General features: G+C 42.6%; 1 protein-coding gene across 1 annotated transcript in view; it reads left to right on the top strand.

Annotated features, from left to right (window-relative positions):
* The first annotated feature begins 3165 nt into the window (after positions 1 to 3165).
* sema4ba (sema domain, immunoglobulin domain (Ig), transmembrane domain (TM) and short cytoplasmic domain, (semaphorin) 4Ba) overlaps positions 3166 to 22665 on the top strand; it is a 42098-nt gene continuing 22598 nt past the window's right edge. Inside the window, exons 1-2 of the mRNA XM_062390183.1 lie at positions 3166 to 3380; positions 21024 to 21419. Coding sequence (XP_062246167.1) covers positions 21299 to 21419 — 121 coding nt within the window. The 5' untranslated portion in view covers positions 3166 to 3380; positions 21024 to 21298. The remainder of the gene's footprint in view (positions 3381 to 21023; positions 21420 to 22665) is intronic.

Below are 22665 nucleotides of genomic sequence, written 5' to 3'. Positions count from 1 at the left end.
AAATGTGAGAGATGAAGTGAACACATTTATTTTCTATTTATCACATTTGTATGACACATTATTAAGGTGTTTTATAAATACACTGTTTAAAAAGATGGATGACTCAAATCCACTTCATCCCACTGCGTAGAAGTGAAGCCCAAATATTCTCGAATGCTGGCATCTTGCACATTTGGAGCTGGAGTCTGTGCAGTAGCGTTCACGTACTGTCAGTCTCAGCTGTCAATTATGACATTCTGCCCCATTTCTAAAGCATCAAGTAACAATTTGAAACCAACCTTTTTGGAATAAAGAACACTTGAACATAAAACCTATCTACAATGTCAAAAATAATAAAAAAATAACTTAAATTTTACGTCACGTTTGTGCAGTAGTCATCTCGTCCATCTTTTTATACAATGTGTGGTTTCAACACACTAGACAGTGTTGTTTAACCACATTGCTGCAGTAAAAGCAATGTGGAGAGATGCAGAGATTCATCTTCATCGAACAGTCCAAAGCTGTGAGGTCGTGCACGTCTGTGAAGCTGAGAGTTGGGTCCCAGCGTTTCTCTGTTGCCTTCCCTGCTGCTGTCAGCCTCACTGACTCTAAGTCGCGCGGTGCTGCTATCTGGTGTGTTTCCATTAAGCTAATATGTGAAACACGAGGGCTTATCGCAGAGCCGTAACTCCTCGATTGTTATTCATTTATATGGAGTGACCTGTCAGCACTTCTGTCGGCTGCGTGTGCGAAAAACCCGCTGAGGAGAAAGGATCAAACCTGCATTTTCATGTCGTCCAGTGGAATCACAAAGGCAAATGTTTGATATTTACCTCTTATCAAGTTGAAAAGGTTAAATTCAAATTTTCTGTATAAAACAGCAGATTCTGCTCGTGTGATCTCATTTCTCAAAACCAGTCATGCTTGAATCTCTTTTATCTGTTATTCATCAATAACCCTCAATTTATTACATTTCCCATTGTTCTCAAGTACCCAACTTACAGTAATTTTTACCTTCACCAATTACTGAGCATTTCCGAGTTTTCTAATTGTGACTGGTTGGGGTGCACTTTGTGTTGTATAGTCACGGAGCGTGCAGGCAATGAAAGTGACATTTTGAGAACAGCCACATTAACGGGGTCACAGGCGAAGACGGATCACAGGGTCTCCGTCTGTTTGACAGGTCTGAGCCACGTTTAGACGTCTGCCCGGGGGGTGGTGGGGTCTTTCATATTCTGTGGACTGTTTACAAAAGTGTGGCCGGCAGCGGCAGGTGGTCCAACTCAACCAGAGGTGCGTTACCAGTGTGTGTGTGTGGGGGGGGGGGGCTGAGTATGTGTCATGTGACCTCGTGGAATCTCGACTCTGAACAGAAACACTGAGCCGACATTCAGAGTCCCAACACCTCAAACTTGGCCTCGCGCCTCCCTCCTTAACAGTTGCCTAAAGTGAGTTACCGTCTTCTATTTTAGTAACAGGCATCCCCGTCTCAACACTCCGCCATCTCACACTTCTCTATATTTACCCTGGAAATATTTCTGGAGAATGCATGTGAAGTTATTTGGGAACATCTTTTGCTTTGAGGACTTTTATAAGACTTCAGGGGACATTCATCGGCAGAGCATTACTAATATTTGTGTATGTCTTTTTCTGTGTATGAGATTTTCGTTGGATTTATTGCATACTTGAAATAGTTTTAATCATCGTTATTATTATTACATTACATTAAATTATTACATTACATTACATTATGATTGAATATGTTTAAGCTGTGTGTATAAAACATGAAGTGGAGTATGTGATTCGGTGAAGCCGTGTCCCCTTTACGACTCTGTGAAACGTCCCTTCTGAGACTTTTCTGCGTCACTTCTGTTGAACTTTAGGAGTCGTGGCCTGGAAACTGTGTCCTTGTCAGTGTTTGTTATTTTAGAACGACTTTGTGGCTCTGCTCTATACATCAGCTCTGAGCATCTTCTTCATTTGCCTTTGATAGATTTTGTACAGGGCATTAGAATGTCATAGAACGATCCACACCATGTTAACATTATTGTTTTAAACAACTTATTTATTTAATTAAGTAAGATAATATATGTATTTTGTATTTATTCAAGAATTTGCGACCATATTTATGTTTCTACTGATATATTTACATTTAAAGATGTTAATTGATGACTGTGATTTAGGACAAATGTATTTCCCAGTAGCTCAAAGTTACTGGTAATTACAGTCATTAAAAACCAGTCTTTATATGGGTGCACACAGCTGGCTGAGAGGTTCAACATCTGCACAAGAGAAGCTTCTCCCTCCCTCAAGGAGAAAAGAAGAATACGATCTGTTTAATGCATTCAGGCCGTTGATTCATTTCAACATGTGGTGGTGATTTTCTTTTCTTGTGTAACTTATTATTCAAATGGGTGATTTCCCAAAAATCACACAGTTGAACTGTCTTGTGACAAAAACACCCCATGACCAAATTGGGATTTTTCGTTTGTTGATTGTGTTTTTTATTTGCATGGGTTAAAACTCACACAAGCATCTAAATAACCCTGGAAAATACTGTCAAGGTAGGGAAAGAACTTACTTGCTCACGGATAACCTCTTTTTGAAGAATGTCTTCTAATATAAAACATAAAATATATACATAAGGCTAGTAGTTTTATTTATAAAGCACATTTCATACACAGTAGGTTCATAAAAAACACAGAGACAAAATCAAATGAAAACAATATTTAAAATCAAATAGCACAATGTAAAACAATGAGTTAAAATGCTAAATGACGCGATTAAGAGATTAAATAGCCTAAAATATTAAATAAAAAATCGGTAAAGCTGTATACGTTTTTTTTAACAATTAAAAAAAAAAGACATATATATCGGAAATAACAAAATAAAACAAAATTATGGTTTGACCTTAGATTTAGTGAAATTGGTGAAATATAGGCCTATGTGAATATTTAATAAAAGTATTTCAACCTGCACATCAGCACTGACGTACTAAATGAACTGAGATCATGCAGTAGAAGTGCTCCTCCCTCCCGCCCTCTCGTCTCCCTCCCTCTCCTCTCCCTCCCTTCTCTCCCCCCCCCCCCCCCCCCTCTCTCTCTGTCTGACAGTGTGTGATGGGAGGAGCTCCAGTGCTTTGAGTGGCCAGAGGCAGGCTGTAGTAACCTCACTGTGTCAGGGAGAGAGGGAGTGTGTGGACCTACACACTCAGAGCTGTCATCTGCTGGAGCTTTAAACTCTGCTGGTTGTGTGGATTTTCCTCTGACACTTCCTGGACGAGGAGTCAGTCTGTGTGTGTCTGTGTGTGTTTGTGTGTGTATGTGTGTGTTTCACCTTAAGGACCCTGTTTTTAGATCTGAGGGGAAGTTTTTCTGTGTCACGGCTGAGTATCACAGACTGTGAGTATACTGCTTTTACCGACATTACACCCTCATGTTCATTAACTGGGCCTCATGAATCATTCACGTGGGCACACTGCAGCTCTGGTTACCTATTCGAGATGATGCCAGATTAACCTCTCATTCCCTTCCTTGTTAGAGAATTATCAACTTGTTTTATGACTGAGCCTACGTGTGCAGTTTATTGTTTGTCTCTCTCAAAAAGGTAAAAGTGGGTGTGAGCTGTCAGGAAACAGCCCTCTTTCTCCTTTGTAGGTCTTTATCGCAAGGTGAGAGCAGGGCAAGGGGGTCATTAAATGGCCCGGGCTGAGTGCAAGCTTGTGCATGTTGTTTGTGTGTGTGTGTGAGTTGAGTCTTGACTTTGTGTACTGAATGTGTAGGAGCTACCCTCGCATTAAGAGATGCTGGACTTATTTTCTTTGGAAACCGCTATTTACCTGGGAGTGTTTGCATTTTAAGGCTTGCTGGCTTGTGTGTGTGGGTGTATATCTGTGTGTATGTGTGTATATGTGTGTGTGTGTGTGTTTGTGTGTCCATAGTAATGAAGGGAATGAGGATGGCTCTCACTCCTTAAGCCGAGGCTGTGACTGGAAGTGGGGGCCTCTTTTCCACTGATAGGAGTTAGTGAATGTGGCAGCCAGTGCACACAAACACACACACACACACACACACACACACACACACACACACATCCTTGGTCATGCCTGCAAACTTTGTGTGACCTCAGATGAGTTCGGAAGAAGCTCATGGGCAAGAACCAGAACATAAATATCAACACAAAGTCATGGTTGTCTCTGTTTTTGTGGCTGTGATAGCTGAGAGAGAAATTGTTGGGGATGTGTGTCTGGGTGTGTGTTTGTGTGTGTGTTATGACACTGGTCAGGGGTTCATGTGATTCCTGGCAGCTGGAACACAGAAGCATCAGGTGTTATTGTGTGCAACTCTAAGTTTCCCTCACCCACACGCTGCTGGCAGCCCCATTGAAACCATTGCCAAACTGTTAGAGGTGTGTGGGAGGTAGATGATGGAAAATTAGGTCAGAAGTCAGTGAGGAGTTTGACCTAAGAACTGTATTTGCTCTTTATGCTTACTTTTGAGTGTGTGCTGCCAAGGGCCTTTAAGTGTCTCAGTGTCTTGTGTGTTTTGGGAAGTAGCAAGAATATATGAAGGGAGCAGGCTGTTGGTTCACTATTGGCCTATTTCCTCTGCTATGGAGGTTATGTTTTCACCCCTGTCTGTCTGTCTGTCTGTTTGTTAGTCAGAATGAATACTCTTCTGGACAAAAAAAGTGAAACTGGTGGAGGGATGTGGAATGAGTCAGAAATTACATTTTGGTGTGCATCCAGAATCAAGGGACAGATCCGGTTATCTTCTTGTGTTTTGCTGCTTTCTTTAACACTAGAGGGCAGCGCAGAGTCGATAGTTTCTGAGATTCTAACAAACATAACGTCGGAGGAGGTTATGATAATTAAACTCTAACAAACAAGTTTTCTTCTTAAAAAGTTTGGTGTTGAAATGTCTTCCTCGGGTCCTATTGCCATCTCACGTAAACTATTGGCTACACCGCCCCCCAATGCTTTTTGTTGGTACTTCTCTGTTTTTGCGGCGGTTTCCATATTTCTCATTAATTTCTCCGAGAATAATTCATGAATCTTGATGAAAAAAAACAAAACAAGGATGTTCAGGAGACTGATATTTATGAGTTTGTGCCATTTGGTGCAGACTGGGACTGTTGGGCCTTGGCAGAACTATTATAGTTTCATATTCACACAAAGCCACAGAAGGACGCAAACTACTTTGCTTGGAATTGCTTCTGATATATAATTAGAGAAAAATCTGCATTTGATATCTGATAATAAATATTTAAGAAAATTTGCTCGATTCAAAAGATTTAGTGGTAAACATAATCCAAGATGTCTCCAACTTGACCGTGAAGTCAATCCTTGATGTATTTGCACTGGAAGCTTCAGGTTTCCAAATCCCACTTGTTAGGTTGCTGGACCTCGAGTAACTTCCAAAATAGTTGTGGCACCACAAAATGGTTCATGTATCTCAAACTCAGATTTAATGTGTGCACAGGGAAACGTTTTCCCTTCAGCTGATTCATGTAAAAAACATATGATGTCAAACATACACATGGATCACTTTGCATAGTAAAGGTCAGATATCCAAGTCATGTCATGAGGAGGGGGAGTTTGACATTCTTACGTCCTCTCAGTGTCCCGAGAGAAAAATCTGCATCTTCTTTCGTCTCTATACAAGTTTGATGTTGCCCACGTCCATCTGATTGTGTCCAGAGTGAACCAACATGTTGGGGCGGACATGTGAGATAACCCTCACAAACCAAGCTTTCACAAACACACACACACACATACACACACATATCCTAAGATGATCAACAAATACCAAGCAGAGCTGGAACAAACAGGAGCTTTCATGATCTTTTTTGAAAATGGTTAATTATTCCACAAGAGGGTGGAATATAATCAGCAGGGCTCTCTCGTTTGTGACAGAGCGTTTCTGTTTTACGGAGCCTCGTATGCGGAGGTTCATCCGTCTGCCGCGGGAGAAAAGCCCGTCTGTGCTGACCTTGGTCTGCTGTTTTCTTTTGGTTTGATCCACAAAGAAAACAGCTGGCAGTTGCATTCTGGACACCGGCGGCCTTGACAATGAGCTGCCTGTATGATGCTGTCAGAAGAGCTTTGGCTCGTTGGTAAAGCGTGGTCCCTGTTATATCAGTCCCGCTAAATCCAGACTTCTGCACAAAATATTTTTTACAACACTGAGATAATTACTCGCAGTGGAAGCATAGTTTGTCTGGGACGCTGGAACATTCTTTCGCAGTTTGGAAATTTGATTTGATGCCGGCCTGCTCCACATAAAACTTGCTGAAAGGAATATTAGCAAAAAAGGATAAAAATTATGTCTATGTGTAGTGAAGCAGCTCAAAGTGGGGGAACAGCCTGTTGCAGATTACTAAATCTGCTCAGAGCAGAAAAGACAAAGAAGAAATAAATCACACTGTTTTATCACAGCTTAATCCCCTATGCTGCTCCCATATGCACATGTTTCCATTTTGTCAGCATATCCCAAGGGCATTTTCTCAGCATTAGGCTACTCTGATCCTTCTTCTTCATCTGTTTATACAGTCAGGTCGACGCTCTCCCTGTCATTCTGTGCATGTCTCTCTGTGTGTGAGAAAAATATTTTCACTTTTGATTTTGTATGTACTGTTTTCTCCGCTGTCTGCTTATTGTGTCACAAATGTTATTTTAGATTTCACGACAGTCACACAAGTTTAAACAAAGGTCACTGTGCCGTTAAAGGCTGTAATTTATATCATAAGTGCATGGCTCTGAATAAGAAACACCACAGTTTGGATTGGATTAGTTATTTCTTTTCTGAAATTCAAGAGATGCTTTTAAACTTAGCCAAAAATATTGTGTGCTGTTTTCCAAGACAAGAGCTGTGCTCAATGCAGTAACACAACAGCTGGTCTCTAAAATACAGTGGTGTCTCCTCCAATGACTCTGCAGAACAGAACAATGATTCAGATACAGAAATCATTTACGGTTTGGAAAATTCTACAGTTGAATCAACCTACTCTTCATATTAAGTTGCTAATAAATCTGTACACTCGTATAATTGGGAACAGAAAGTTCTTTAAAGAAAAATGACTTTTTACGGAATTTGAGCTATATTTACCACTGCCAGAAAATCTTTTCACATCCCGTGTCAGATGGACTGAGGTCAAGCAAAAAGCTTTTATGTTTCTTTGATAGAATAATCTCACCACATGGTCATAAATCATGGATTTCTTCAGTAAACGGAGCGTTTTGAATCATTGAATCATAGATTGTCAAATTTAATTTTGTTTAAGCATCTCAAAGACTTGTTCTGTATTCATGAACAAAAAAGCGATACGTTCATTTCCAAGGATGTAACGTCACTGCCCACACACTTCAGTGCTTCCTTTGCAATAGTTAAGCAATACATCCACTAGAGGGCAGCGCAGAGGCCATTGTTTCGAAGAACAACAAACATTGCGTTAGTGGGCTAGGTTGTGGTAATGTGCCTCTTAGTAGAGCGGCTGACTCTCCGTGTCTCTCCTCAAAAAGTTATGACAGCGTTGAGTTTTCTTCCTTGTTTTCTTGGTTGTTGTACTTTAACTGTTGAGTAAACGTCCCCCCCCCCCCCACAATTTTTGGTGGTACTGCTACATTTTGTGTGTTTCATCCATATGTGTGAGCTTTTAGAAGACGTTTGCAAATACGAACAAAAGGAACACAGAGAACGGACAGAGGGCTCCGTCTGTTTCCGTCTGTAACGTTAAGTACAAATGAGCTTCAAGGAATTCTTAACCCTAATGTCAAAGAAGCTGAGATCTAAAGTTTATTAGTGATCTTTGAGAAAGTATTCTAAGTTTTCTGGCTTCTGTCACAGAGCCTGTTTGTGTGGATTCAGTGTGTGAGAAAAGGGTTAACATGTGAGGCAGAGGGGGGTGGGGGGGGGGCTTTGGAGTGGCCAGCCACTTGTAACCTAAAGGTTAAACACAGGCCTTCAGGGAGTCCTCTTACTGTGTACTCACTGATGGGAACTCTGCAAACATGCTTTGTGGGAGCACAGCAGGCTCCTCTGTTTATTCCCAGTCCAGCACTGTGCCACGATGTGGGAAGTGACTCGCGACATGGAACGTGGCCAATATGCCTACGACCGCTCCAGTGTCCCAGGGACCCTCACATCTGCCTCTTAACCCGCGTGAAGCCATACACGTCACACACATGTGAAGAATGTCCGGGCCACGTCCTGTCCACGCAGAGTCTTATTTTACCTGTATACACAACCCTGTGAAAAGGCCTTGGCAGACCATGTGGAGTGTGTTTACACGTGCGTCAGCGCTTTCTGACGGGCTGGTGTGACGATCTCAAAATTGTCTTTTCAGGGTGTGTTTCCCCCGGCCGCCATCGAGCACCTGTTCCTCTTGCATGTTGCATGTTTAATAATAAAGTTCTATTTTAATCCTTGTAGCCATGTGTGAGTCTGAACTCCTGACACCGGAGATGAAGGGACGACTGTTGAGGTGTCGCATACGGCCAACGTGAAACGAGTTGTCGTTAGCGGTCGGACGTGTTTGTGCGCTCTCTGACACCAGAATGAGAGGAGGCCTGATTAATGGAATCCGCCTCCGATCGAGTCTTGTTCCGCCGCCCGTCCCTCCCTCGCCGCTGTGATTTGATATCTCTGAACATTCCAGGTTGTGCCCTTTCCTCTGCTACTGGTGCCACTGACCCTTTCAGACATTCCTGCCGTAACTCTTGGATCATAGGCCTCTAATTGCCTCACTGTAAACAAGCGTTGCTATCTTTTAACATTAATGTCTGATACCGTTCTTCACTAAGAGGTAGGAGTAGTGGATCTAATTTGTTTAACTGCATGAGAACGACACTTTCACACAGTTACTCTTCTCTAGCCTTGGATACGAGACTGATGAAATTTGCTAAGAGATGCTGGTATTTGTTCATTTAATGCCTTGCTACGAGCCGTAAACAGGGGAGTGGGGGGAGGTGAACGTGCCGCCTTTTATACCTCTTTCTTTAGTGCTCTGGAAGTAGAATGCAACCTGCTCCTGTTTTCTGCCCGGTGTCCTCTTTCGTGCGTGATGTAGTCCACAGCTGAAATCGTATACACTTCCTCTGGCCCGAAGGTGAAGGCTTTGTCAGATCTTTTCACGGCGGCACCGAGAAAAACCTGATTTGGCGCAAGTGTTTGCTGTGCTTGTGTGACACTAGAGGAATCAGAGTAGTACAGAATCTGAAGAGCTTGACAGGTGAACAGTGCCTGAAACTCTCCACACATCCCACATGTCTTTTTGATGTTGGAACAGGGAGGCTGTTTCCAATGATTCTTGTAATTACCTGAAACCAACGATCTCACAATTAGACACACATAAGGGAACGATTGAGCACTTGTGCTGAGGCGCGAAAGTGTTTCCATCACTTTGAATGCGTACAAACAGGTGTAACACATGTGAGGAAAGATTGTTGCTGTCACTGTCCACTCTCCTCTCTCAGAACAATCGAGTTTGGCCTTTCAGAACAGCCTTGAAGTCTTTTGCCTTCAGATATATCCAATAACCACAAGGTCGGTGGTTTGAACCCCAGCGTTCTGAAGTCACCTTTGGCAAGATGCTGAACTCCAAATTCCCCCCCGATGACTGATGTGCAGGCAGTGTATGAAATAGAAAACGTGCAGCATGTAGTAGAACTAAATACATTTGTTTGTGAATGGGTGAAAGTGCCTTTGAGTGGTCGATAGAAAAGTGCTGTATAAATGCAGTCCATTTTAGCACACTTGTAGCAAAACAATGCAATTTTTTCTAGAATCTATATGAATCCTCCTTTCTTTTGACATGGTAACATAATCTCTCATGCGCCTAAAGTCCGAGAGATGGAAATAGAGATAGAGGAAGGGGGTTAAATGGAACAGAGACCACAGGACAGCAGCCGACTAAAAGCTTCCTGTGGCAGGAGGGAGTGTAAGGCAGACCTGGCAGACGGGCTGGCAGGGCAGATGTTTTAGGTGAGAGGCCCAGCAGATAGCACCGTCTGAATAATTCATCAGATTGGATTGAAGATGTGATATATTAAGACACTGCACACACAAGCCATCGCGGGGCCTCTTTCAGCACTTTCTGTGCAGCACGAGTGGCTGCGGGGCTCGAGTCCACCTCCTCTGTGTTTCGAGTTTTTCCTCTCTGGCAGTTTACCCACCAGAGTCTGGGCAGTCCGGGACCAGGAGACAGTTATAGATGTGCCGGCTCTGGGTCTGGCGAGGCCTCCAGACATCTGGAGGGGATGAAGCTGTTCAGCATGCAGGTGCAGTTTAAGCTCACAGGACCTAACACAGCCGATACTCCTTTCTTTTCTCTCCTCATTTTTTCTGCGGTGGTCAGGGGCTCTAACTGGTTTATGTGACAGAAAATCACTAAATGGTTCCCAGTAGCACCGAATACATGTCGTCCTGTCTATTTCAACTTTGCCAGACATTTTTTTTGCTGTTGTGTCTGTAAGGAGTCTCAGTCACTCAGGGCACGGTTTTCCATGAATCAAGGTTGAATCAAGGGCAATTGGACTCTGCTGTTTTTTATGACTAGTCAGACCATGTTCGGTCAGAGGGTTATTTCATTATAACTCTGCAGAGAGACCCAGAACTTCCCTCAACAATCAAACTTTCTCAGAGAGACACAGAACCCTCAGTGACCTTACCGTCTTTCAGCTTCCCAAATAAACAATACAGCATGAAGCTTACTTTGTGAAACAGGGGTGTATCAATGCTGGATGTCTCGTGTTTATTTTTTGATACATGGACAAGAAGCTTATTTATTCTGTTCCTGGTCACGGATCACATCACTGACCTTACATCTTATAGTTTATAAATAAACTGATGAATCAGCCTCTTGCCCAGTGGTAACGTCAGAGCGTGAGCTACAGAGAAGCCTCCTGGGTTGAATTCAGTGACGTCCGAACACTTAAAAAGACCTGATCTTTGCTTGATGAGAGTTGAGTGTTTTCTTTAAAGCACATCTTTACTTTTTTTAACTGATGTCAGTTAAGTAACATGTGTCTAGAGGTTTGGAATCTTAGCAAGCTCTGGCTAATGCTATACTTGCTAGTGGCAGTACAGCTGAACTGCTGTTTTGGACCGGCGATTAGAAAGAAATTATTTCCGGGAAAAGAAAATTGCAGTTTTATTTGTGTAGAACTCATACTTTTAAAGATGTAGTATCATATTGGTACATAGGTTCTCTTACTTGTTGATAGCTGAGGCGGCATCAGAGGCATTTTGGATGATGGCTATGAGTATTCATCTCAGTAACATCTCTATGTGGAACTTTCACATTTCCTGATTTACAATCAATAACTACATCTGGAAATAAGAATAAAATGTAAAATTACCTATAGTTTGGTCAGTTTATAGTTGGTTGGTATAGTTGACCAGCCTGAACCCTCTGACCTATGAAAGTAGATGAAGATGTCTGAGGACATGTTGCGTGCTGTCTCGGTGAAGAGATTCAGGTTTCTAGTAACAGATCATTTCACCTCCATCTCTCCGTGACATCAACTCCCTCCTTCAAACATCCAGCTGTGGGGGCTGGGGGTGTTGTGTGGACCTGTCGGGACGTTGATTGCATCTCAGTCTCGCTCTAGTGTGGGTTTCCACAGTGAAGAAAGAGGAACGTGACATTCAGTGGTTCTTTTGAAGTTCAAAATGTCATTGTACTTTACGACTTGTGCATAAAACCGTTAATACAACTTTATTTAAAGTTTGTCTTTGTTGTTATTTTTTCAGATATAACATTTATTAAGAATGATCTCATTTATACCATTTGCACAGCGATTCAAAAATCATGTGATATAGGATATCTGCCCATATACCTGCTGCCAAGCACGCTGAACTCTGTCATCTGATAGGTTGCTAATCCCCTTATTATGCTTGTCTTGTTAAATAGAACAGTCAGTCAGCCATTAAATCATCCAGCCCAGGGATCAGTATGGGCCCCACAATTTGGCAGGAATACAAAAAAGGGCACAGGGAAAAAACTGAAGTATAAAGATATAGAATTGGACCCCTAGCTTTACAAATTTGTCCATAGAGGGAATTCATTAGCAGGACCTACAGGGTGAGTGACAAGGACTCATCTCCCCTGTATGGTTTACCAGATGCGCTGCCCCCGTAGGTCAAATCTGGTCGTCTAGGATGTTGGACGTGAATGACTGGAATTTACCCCGAATATCAGCGTCTAAAGGATTCATAGGATGGCTCGCATGGCTGGGATACCAAGGCCTAAGTATCTCCTGAGGACTTGGATTGAGGAATTTGCAGCTAGCTATTGATCTGAACTAAGGGAGGTCATGCGTGTGGGGGGCAGCTGCCCCACTTTCAGACCCCACATAAAGAGGACAGCCTCCCCCCACTGAGATATTTCTCTATCTGACAAATAGAGAAGTCAAATAAAGAGAGATCGACTTCAGCTTGATATCAACATATAAGACATATTGAGGATTGAATCCAGAGATGAGAAATGAACAAACCAGGACAACGGCAGGCATAAGGAAACTGAGCGTCAGCAACATTTCTATTTCCTCAGGATCAGTTGTTCAGCATTTGCATACTCTGCCTTGTGAACTTGATTTAGAGAGTACCAGAGTCTGTTAACAGACTCTGAAATTCCCTCATTGTTCACAGCGCTCTCCTTCTCTCTATCCCTCAAAAGATGCCTCATACCTTATTGACTTTAATGTGATTACAAAGGAAAAGAAGTGTGCATTAAGTGTGCATTAAGTAAATAGCATTAGCAAGAGTTTTGTATACTTTAAATTTGAAGGAATACACAAATTAACAAGCAACGTTTTAAACATGTCCTTACATTTAGAGATGTTCTGATACCGATACCAGCATCAGAAATTCCTCCCATACTGCAGATACTGAACGAATCTACGTACCGATCAGATAACACGTCTTTAAAATATTTTAGCTTTGCCACTTCTTCTTTGCTGCAGCAAGAATGTAGTTTTAAGCATTTTAAAAGAAGTAACTGTTGTGTATTCCGAGATTTGTTTATATTTGTGTTGTTCAATTATGACTTAACCTAGTATCCAGCGTAATAGGTTAAGCTGGATAATATATTATACACAAAGTCCAGGTAATCAGAATTGTTAAGAGAAAAATGGTTTCCGATCATCACTAGGTATGAAAGAATTGTGTTGCACACAACTGGATAGATGTCATTTTAAATTGACTGGATGAACCTGAACCTGATTTCACCTGATTGGATGAGTGCATCGCTCGCTTCGCTGTTATTGAGCTTTGAGGTTAAAAAAAAAACATGACAACTGCCTTGAAATCTCAATTTCTTCTTTAATTAACTGACACAATCACTTTCAGAATATAGAGCATCGTGTTACACTGTGTTGCACCTTCTTTCAACAGCCGCTCACAAGGTTTAAGTGGTTTCAAGAGGCAGTAAAATGCATCATCAACATCAGCTAATATACACCCAGACTGTTGAAGACAGCTTCCAGAGGAACATCTCATTGTGTAATTTGTTTTTTAATCAGTTGGTCATTTGACAGAAAGTCAGTGGATTACACTTTGATTAGTGCATAGTTAGTGCAGATCGACCTGCACCAGTCTGTGTGAAGAAAGCTCTGAAGTCCATGTGTGAGACGTGCAGCGTGTTATCGACTGGTTTGATCCCCAGGGATGTGTCTCGCAGAAAAACTCTCGGCCTGTGTTGAGGGCGGGGCCGCGGTCTTTTGGTCGCTGATGGCCGCGTGGAGAAGCTGACGTTCTGAGCCTTTTATCGGTCTCACACAGTGATGGATGTCTTCAGCTCTTTGCCCAGTGGCCCATAGCCTGAGCGTCTGTCTAAGACTCTATAAGCGACTGGAATGCGTGCAGCTTCTCGCCGTGGACATCAAGGGAGGACGTCCATGCCGCTTTCTTTACAGCCTTCTTCATGGATGCCACACCAGCCTAATCAATTTCAAAGAGGATAAATATTTTGGGTCATTGTTAGTGATTGAATGGTCGATGAATTGGGCGCAAATATTAATGCAGCACATGACCACTTTTATTTATGATGACATATTCTGAGATCCTCTCTGCTGCTGGTACCTTTTGACCAAAGACTTTATAAGCTACGCATAATATTAATCTTAACTGTTATTCAACCAGAAGGGATATTTTTTATGTTGTTATTCAGCACATATGTTAAAAGCCTATCACTTCAAATCTATAGTTTTTGCACATTAAAATACTATAACACGTCATTGTGTAAAATACACAGTATTTACACAATAGCATGTTAAAAGTCAAATGAAAATATTTTTAACAACAAACTCAACTTACTGTTGTTGAGTATTGTCGACTTATCTGTAGAAGAAATCGAGTCGATGAGTTTAAACCATACGTGTGGAGATAAAGCACCTGAAGTCAGCAGTGTGTTATCAGCACTCGGTCCTATCAGGGTCAATATTTCACTGTGAAGTGCACAAGTGTAGACGAGGAGACTGAGAGGTAGTGTTTCAGCAGGTCTGACCTACTTACAGCTGCCAGGGCAGGAGCTGCTCCTCACCTGTGTCTGCCAGATGTCAGGACCCCTCGTAAAAAACACAGGCCCTCACTATCTAACAGAGAGCACCTAACAATATTTTGCACTGTACAGTTAATGTCTGTGCTCTTGTCAGACTTTCTGTGGCTGGTCCAAACTATGAGGTAACTTCAGTATGTGATACTTAAACTCTTGCTCAGTTTCCACGGATGGTGGTTTCTGAAACCCAGAGCGTGTGAGCAGTAGTTGAGTGAAGTCAGCACCAGGTCTGGGGTCAGCCTAACAGAGTTCACACAAGTTCACTCTTAACTAGAAGGGTGCTCGCAGAGTGCTTACCTTCACCAAGGCTAACACACATCTTACCATCTTGAAGAAAGTAAATAAACATTACTGGATCCTTCTGTTCACCCAGATCAACCCCCTAATATGATGGGTCATTCTTTGATTCATGTCCAACCCCTGCACATCATTTCATAGAAATCAGCTCTGTAGTTTTTGAATAATCCTGCTGACGGACAGACGAACAATAATGAAAACATAATTTCCTTGGTGGAGGTAAAAAAGCAGTTCCTTGATCATTAAAACCTTCCAAAACGAAATGTTATAACCATTGTGTATGTAAATGTAGTATTATGTATTATACATGTTATTAATACCTCTTGTATCACACTTATTTGGGACGAGGATTAGAAAAGTTAATTTACCCAAACCGAGCTGTTTAACAAGTGTTTAGAGCCAGTAGTCAGTAGACAGAGCTTTCCAACAGTTTAAGGAGAGATACAGATGAAAAGACAAATTAAAGAGAGATTGACCAGTAACTGAATAATGGCCTGTTTAAATTGATTGCCGGCTTAGTGTATAAAAGCTGAACGAATACTGAAGGTGTTCCCCTCTTCAGTGGAGGGTGTGACAACAGAAGAAAAGAAATGGGTCATTTGTGCAGGATCCACAGAAAAGGCTGCCTCTGAAGAGTGGATCAGCTTACACTGGATTGCTGCAAACTGAAAAGGGAGCGGAGAGAAAGGAAAAGTACCAACTCCTGCCAATTCCTCCTCAATCCGTCAGTGTGCCTCGTGTTTAATGACAACACATGAGCAGTTTTAGTCCAGGTTTATTCCCACTCTGATGTGTTGTGACAGGGAGATCTGGTGCCGGGAAATAAAAGGCACAAAGCCAATAGCGGCAAATGACTCTCAGTCACACGGTGGTAAAGATCTCATTGAAGGTGGTATTTGTCTGCTGCGATTAGTTTCTCTCAGGTGAACTCCGTCTCTGCACGAAAACTCATTTAGAAATTAAAAGTTTAATGAGGAAACGTGTGTCCTTGCCCTTTCAATATTTTAATGCACTTTTCAGTCTGACGCCGAATCCCTGCTGCTGCTCCTCTTTCACCCACTCGGGCCTTGATAGTGATAGCAGGCCCAGCGACAGACCTCGCTCTGCCACTTTACATGTCATCAGCTGCCAGCCTCTGCTGGCGTCACATCTGCTATGGAAATTTTGCGCAATAAGGGGAAATGGAAAGAAATGGAATATCGTTTTTTGGAATATTTTCACTCCAGAGACAGGGTGTAGAATCCTTGTGTAGCTTTCAAAAACAGAGGTGATGAAATATGCTCATCCACTTTCACAGTCGTGCCCTCATCTATCAACACGTTCTTAATATCTTCAAATGTGGGATGTTTTATTGGATGTCATCACCGGTGATACAATTCCCAACCTCTGACCGTGTGTCAAAGGCCTCAGAGCTTGATGAATTCATCTCCCTCCGAGCCTGAAGTTCAAAATGTTCCCTCTCTCTGTTCAATGGTTTAATAAGGTTTTAATTAAGCAATTAAAAGTCTTTAGAATAACATATGGTCATAATTACTGCAGTATGGTTCACTCAGGGATGAATGAGCCATTAATTACTCTTAGCTGGTCCTGGGGATTGGACTTAAAGTGGGTTGAGAAGGAGCGAGCACTTCTTCAGACTCCACAGGAAACTAATCAGATGTACAGACTTGTGGACTTTCATTCACGGGGGGAAACGGGTTCGGGTTACGTTTTGAGGGTCATCCGCACAATTTTTTCCTCTTCACAAAGTTATTCCAAACGCTTCACTTTACGACTCCTTGATAGCGTTGATGTGACAGTGTTAAAGTGCTGGCATCGTTAGATAAGGTTTCAGTGTCCTTGTCTGAGAATAGTGAATAATAATGTTAATGCATAATGAATAATGTTGGATTACTATTTCTTAAATTATAGGATAGTATTTCTTATTCCATGGGCTCCATGTGTGAGCCTGTTTTTGAGTTGGTCCAAACATAAATCACAAGCATACCTAACAAAAAAGAAATAGAAATATCAAAAAGCAGCGTAGAGCCAGGAATAGGCAGAAAATTAATAAAAGTCCTAGTGTACAACTTCAAGTCTTAATTACATTTCTATTTTGTAAGGGTTCAAAAAAAGTCATTTCTCAGGATCCGAATTTATTTTTCCTCCCTCATATTGGTATCAGCCCCAAAAAAATCTATATTGGTCGGGCTCTTATTTGTGATAGTAGATTTAGAATTTGATTACCATGGTAAGAGTAGCAGCTTTGAGGTGTTTGGCTCAGTCCTGGGAGGAGGAGAAGTAGAATGACCTTACAGTATGTGCGGGACAGCGTTGTGTCAGCACTGGGGTGAGTCAGCGTCTCTGTCCATATGTGCCGGCGTGCTCCGGCATTAGCGCCCGTCCTGACAGATGACGTCCGCCACGTCTCACATCTGCTTCCTCGCACATCTGAGAGACCTTCGGGGTTTGGAGGTGTCGAGGGGGCAGAGAGGGGAGGCCCCCCCAGATCACAGGTTGAAGGCCACATCTGGGACCATGTGACCTGGGTTGTCCTCGGCGTGTGATGTGTGTGTGTGCAGGTGGTTTCCTGAGATGACAGGCATGCCAAGAGGTCGTATTTATCGGTCAACACTTTTACAGTCAACAGGCTGTGTGTGGAATCCAGCGAGCCTTGACCCCTCCCACTCTGCTTCGGATGGCAGCTGCTATTAGTGGTGCCACCTGTTTCAGCAGTATACGCTGCGCTGCTATTTATAATACTCCGTCTTCTAAGTAGTGCTGTCATTGGTCAGTCTCTCCCTGTCAGTGATATACGGTCATCCTTTTAGCTGTATTACAGGAAGGGGCTGGTAACAAGTGCTGGGAATGTCCCTGTTTGGTTAAATATAAAACTGTGATTTCCTCTTTTTCTACATTATCTGCTGCAACGTGCATTGGAAACTTTTACAATATAAGGTGCCCGTACATTTTTATGGCTAAGTTTTATACCACTTTGTGATAAAAGCTAAGTATATTCTGTAAACTTTCAGTTTCACAAACATTTCAGTTTCATCCAAGTGTTTATCACTTCAATCGGTTTCTAGCGCAGCGTCTCACTGCTCGTCTAATGGTCTCTTCCCACTCATACCATTTTGTTCTCTGCATGGACTGCCAAACATTTGTTGTTTCTTAAATGGATAAGGGGATGATGGGCTCAACTCTCTTTGTGCAGCTTATTTACCAAATCCAAATGCACACCATTTCACTTTTTACACAGGATGGTGGGAACATAGCTGGGATGTTACTAACTCCGTTGCTCCTGTTTGTTTGTTTGTTTGTTGGTGGTTTGTTTGTTTGTTTTCATTCTAGTTCATTCTAATATAAAGACACTGTTGAAGAGCAGCAAACAACAATGTTTCTTGCTGAGACAAGACATGATTATCAGTAACTTGAAGTGTATTTCTCTCTTGCAATCCCTCTATCCATCCATTATCTACACCGCTTATCCATTAAGGGTCACAGGGGCGGAGCTGGGGCCAATCTCAGCTGTCATTGGGCGAGAGATGCTTTGTTTTATGTACTTAATTGCCTGGTTGGGCACAGATCCGTTCTCTATCAATTGAACATATACTGAGTTCATTAATCACAAAGAAATTCCCATGAATTATTATCAAAGCTACATTTCCAAGGATTAAACAAATGTATGTAAATAATCAGTGTTCACCTCATCTTAAGAGTATGGCTTAATTGTGCCCCCCACACACACACACACACACACTTATAAAAAACAAACGTTTGCTGTTAGTTAGACCATCAGTGTTTTATAATCTGCCATAAAACTTTTACATATGCAATAATTATGTCAAACCGATAAGGCTGATGTGTGGCTGCAGGGGATGGAGAGAGGAACTGTAGAGATTTAAGAGGAGCTCATCGACAGAGAGAGGGATGGCAGAGTATCATCCACGGCCCGAGCACACTATCACGTCTGTGTGGGGAGTGAAAGGGATGATTCAGTTTATGCATCATGTAGGAGAGAGCAGTGAAGTGCAGAGTTGCATATAGATTTCCGGGCTGTCAGAGGGGCCCTTGTTCTCTCACTCTCGCTGAGTCGAGCTCCTCGCTTGGATTGAGCTGGATGCATGCAGGACTCATTTTTTTTTCTTTGCCCCAACTGTCACACAAACCCAGAATTAATGTTAACTGTGCTGCTTGGCGGTCAAGTGTTGTCTCACTTTGAATGGATTCACACAAAGGACGCTAATGATGCCTACGGACGCACCTTCTCGTCGGTCGCATGCCACAGTCTGGCGGGGGGGCAATGTGACCTCGCCCGGGGTATTAAAAGCAGAAGCTTATTCTGATCATTAGAGAGCCACTGTCCCTCTGAGATCCCTCGAAGCCCAAACACTCTTTCCTTTTTCCTTTCTATAGCTTTGGTTTAAAACACATTTTTATTATTCAGATCTTTTAGCATTGCTAGTGACTTTAATTTGGAAAGACTTTTCCGTTCAAGGACAGCACGGTGTTACAGTGGTTAGCACCTCACAGTGAGAAAGTTCCAAGTTTGCATCCCGTCTTTCTGTGTGGAACATGTTCTCCCCATGTGAGTTTCCACCGGGTACTCAGGGTTCCTCTCACTGTTCATGCAGATTGGGGATTAGTTTTATTGCTGTGAGTGGCTGTCTGTCTCTGTACGTTGGCCCTGTAATACGCTGGTGACCTATTCACGGTCTATCCCCCCTCCCGCCTAATATCAGCTGGAATTGGCTCCAACTGCGCCGCGACCCTCAAATAATGAGCAGTTAGAAGAAACTACATTTGTCCTTTGCTTCACTAATTGTATTCCTCAACAGAGTACGTCTACCTGTATTCCTCCTATCCATGTCCTGTGGGTCTCCGCTGCTGTAGAAATAACCCTCTTTTGTGTCTTGTTCTCCGGCCTTCATCAAAGCCTTCCTGCTCCTCCAAATGTCATCCGCCCGGCTCAGATTTGGAGATGTCTGTGTTTGCAGCAGACGTCAGACTGCTTATTGACTAAGAGTCAGGAGCCCCCTTGATAGAAACCAGGAATAGCTTCACTTGCTGGCTTTTGCTATTGATTGCCATATACCCCACATGAAACTGAGCCTCTTGTTGGTTGCAGTTAATGAGGAGCTCCCTGTGGCAACTGTAATGGAGCATTTGCAGCTGGAAGTGGGATGTCTGTATTGAGTTTCCCCTCATGTCTCACTACGTTCAGTTAATCAGCATCAGTGAATTGCCCCATAACTCCATTACTGGAATAAGAGTTGTCTTGTGGCTGTTTTCTGATGTGTTCTTAAAGTTTGTTGGAGCAGTTGTGGATAAACAGTTTGACCGGTGGCAACTCATACATGGCAAACTTAAAGTTAAATAACTGTGACCTGTAATGAGCTGATCAGAGCTGAACAGCAGGTCTGTGTTAATGTGCTTGTTTCCTTTGGCTCTGGACTCCTCCATCCTCACCACAACAGAGAGCAGTCAGAACTGGAGCCCGCTAGGACCTGTGGGAATCCAAACATTTCACAGTATCATTGTTTATAATGTATACACACCAGGCCTCAGCACTCAGTAATATGAAAACAGGAGTTCAACCGAGGAAAGCTTTGGCCAGAAACTCCTGTAATTCCTGTAATATGAGCTGTTATTCCGGGCGTCACGCGTTGTGATTGGATTTAACTTTAAACCAACATGTCCAAGAAGGTGCTTCATTCTTTTCTGTCCTGTGCAGATAACAACACAGCAGGTACATGCGGTTCAAATACAGGAGATTCTTGAGTCTAAGCTTGTTTGCCAGTAGATGACCCTATCAAATTAACCTGATGTGAGCTTTGATCACAGAATCACTCAGTTACGACTCTGTTGATGATCACCAGTGATATACACCTCTGAACAGAAACCAAAAGGAACACGATACAACCTGAGATGGTAGCGTGAGGTGCGAAGGTGAACTTTGGCCCCACGTAAACATAAAGTAACCTGCAACAACCTTCCTTGTACTTTCTGTTTACTGCTGATCAGTTTTTTATGATCCATAACAACACCCTCAACTGAAGTGATAAACATGGTATACGATAACATGATATTTGAAAAACCTCAGCATGTTAATGTTGGCATTAGGAGCATACTAGAATGCTGATATTAGCATTTAACCCCAAAACAGTAAAAACAATGCATGATTTGACTGAATGTTGTTTCTTCTCTCTTCCCAGACTTGAGGTGAGACGCTGCAGTGATCTTTTGTCCATGGAGGCTGTTCGGTGGAGGCCGTCCGTCTTGTGCTGAGGTCACAGATCATCATTTCACGAGTGTCCTGACTTCACAACAGTGCATCAGTCTTCCATTCAAGGAGCCCGGTGCTGCAGCGAGACAGAGAGGAGGGGGGGGGAGAAAAATAAACACAGGTTTAAAAAAGACGCTCTTCATGAATCCCCCAAAACCCTGAAAGGCAGACAGTGTGACTTGGCTGGCGGTCTTAGAGGAGGCAATGGGGTGGACACTGAGTATGGCTCGGCTCTGTCTCCCAGCCTGCACTGTGCTGCTGGTTGGCTGCTTTCATACGGCTGTCACAGAAAATGATGTCACTCCACGCCTCACCTTCTCCTACAGTAAGTTTTTTTATCAACTTTTTGCACGATACTGCGGCGATGCATAACCTCCTCATGTATGCATATCCTATGACAAGAGGTAGCAAACTCACTGGGCTGGTTGGAGCCATTGAAGGATGACGTGTGCTTTGCTCCACTTTGTGATTTTCCTTTGTTTGATCCTTTTTCATGAAGGCCAGCTCTTGGCAAACTGTGAACAAACAATCAGGGCTGTTACGCCCCACGCATTGTGTCGTAAAGATGAGAAATATCATGCTCATATCAAGGTTCATGGTTTTAATTTGGGTTGAAAGTTTTAAATGCTCCATTGTTCAGAAAAAACATCACTTTCTTCTCGCTGCTGCTCCTCCCATCAGCCTCTGTCTGTACCACTTTTTCTTGGTTTGGTTTACTGACGGGTGGCAACCAAGGTCCATAAACCAATTAACACGTACACCCTGATACGCAAAATTAATTTTCTTTTAGTTAACACTTTGGAAAGCATTTGCAAAAACATTTGTGACTGAAAACGCTGTTTGAGTGTTTACAAAAGTCCCAAACAATGTTTTGCATTATCCTTTTTAATGTGGATAGGGTTTTATTGCGTTGTTTAGTTATTCTTTTATCTTGTAGTTCCTGATTGTAAGACAGAGGTGATTGTGTAATCCCCGGGGATGCCCTTGTTTATTAACTCTGTCCACTGGGGGGGAAAAATCAATACACTTCATATGTGTTCATTGTGAGAGCTAAAAGGATTTTGATGGGTGAAATTGTAATTCTTTTCTTTACGACTATGGTTTAAAATCCATGTAAATCTTCCCTGTGAATGGCAGCTACCATCAGCGCGGCTGTGAGTACCTACAGGTCAGATGTAATTACAAGATGAACTGGCCTATTGTGCTGCAGCGCCGCCGGGGAAGTCCGACGTCGTCTCACAAGGGCTGAGCTACTGCTCTTCTATAATCTGGATTTCTATTTGCGTGCTGGAAGTCCTCCCATGCAGACATATCGGAAACACCCTTGTCATATTCCACTCTTCTGAAATATCATTGGGATATTGCTGGATTTGTGGTGGATTCTGTGCAGCATGCTCTGTTCATACCTATGCCGTAGCAGTAACCTCATCATCACTGATGTAATCATTTGAATGATGTACACTTAAACTTGAGATGACAAGTTGGATTTAAACAGTTACTGTGTCTTATTGTTACAAAAAAAAATGGATTATGGGATCAATGCGGTGTCTGGGTGATTGAGCTGTGGTTTG

This window comes from Platichthys flesus, chromosome 6 (assembly GCF_949316205.1).
Source record: "Platichthys flesus chromosome 6, fPlaFle2.1, whole genome shotgun sequence".
Lineage (NCBI taxonomy): Eukaryota > Metazoa > Chordata > Actinopteri > Pleuronectiformes > Pleuronectidae > Platichthys > Platichthys flesus.
This window is presented reverse-complemented; position numbering and strand designations above follow the sequence as displayed.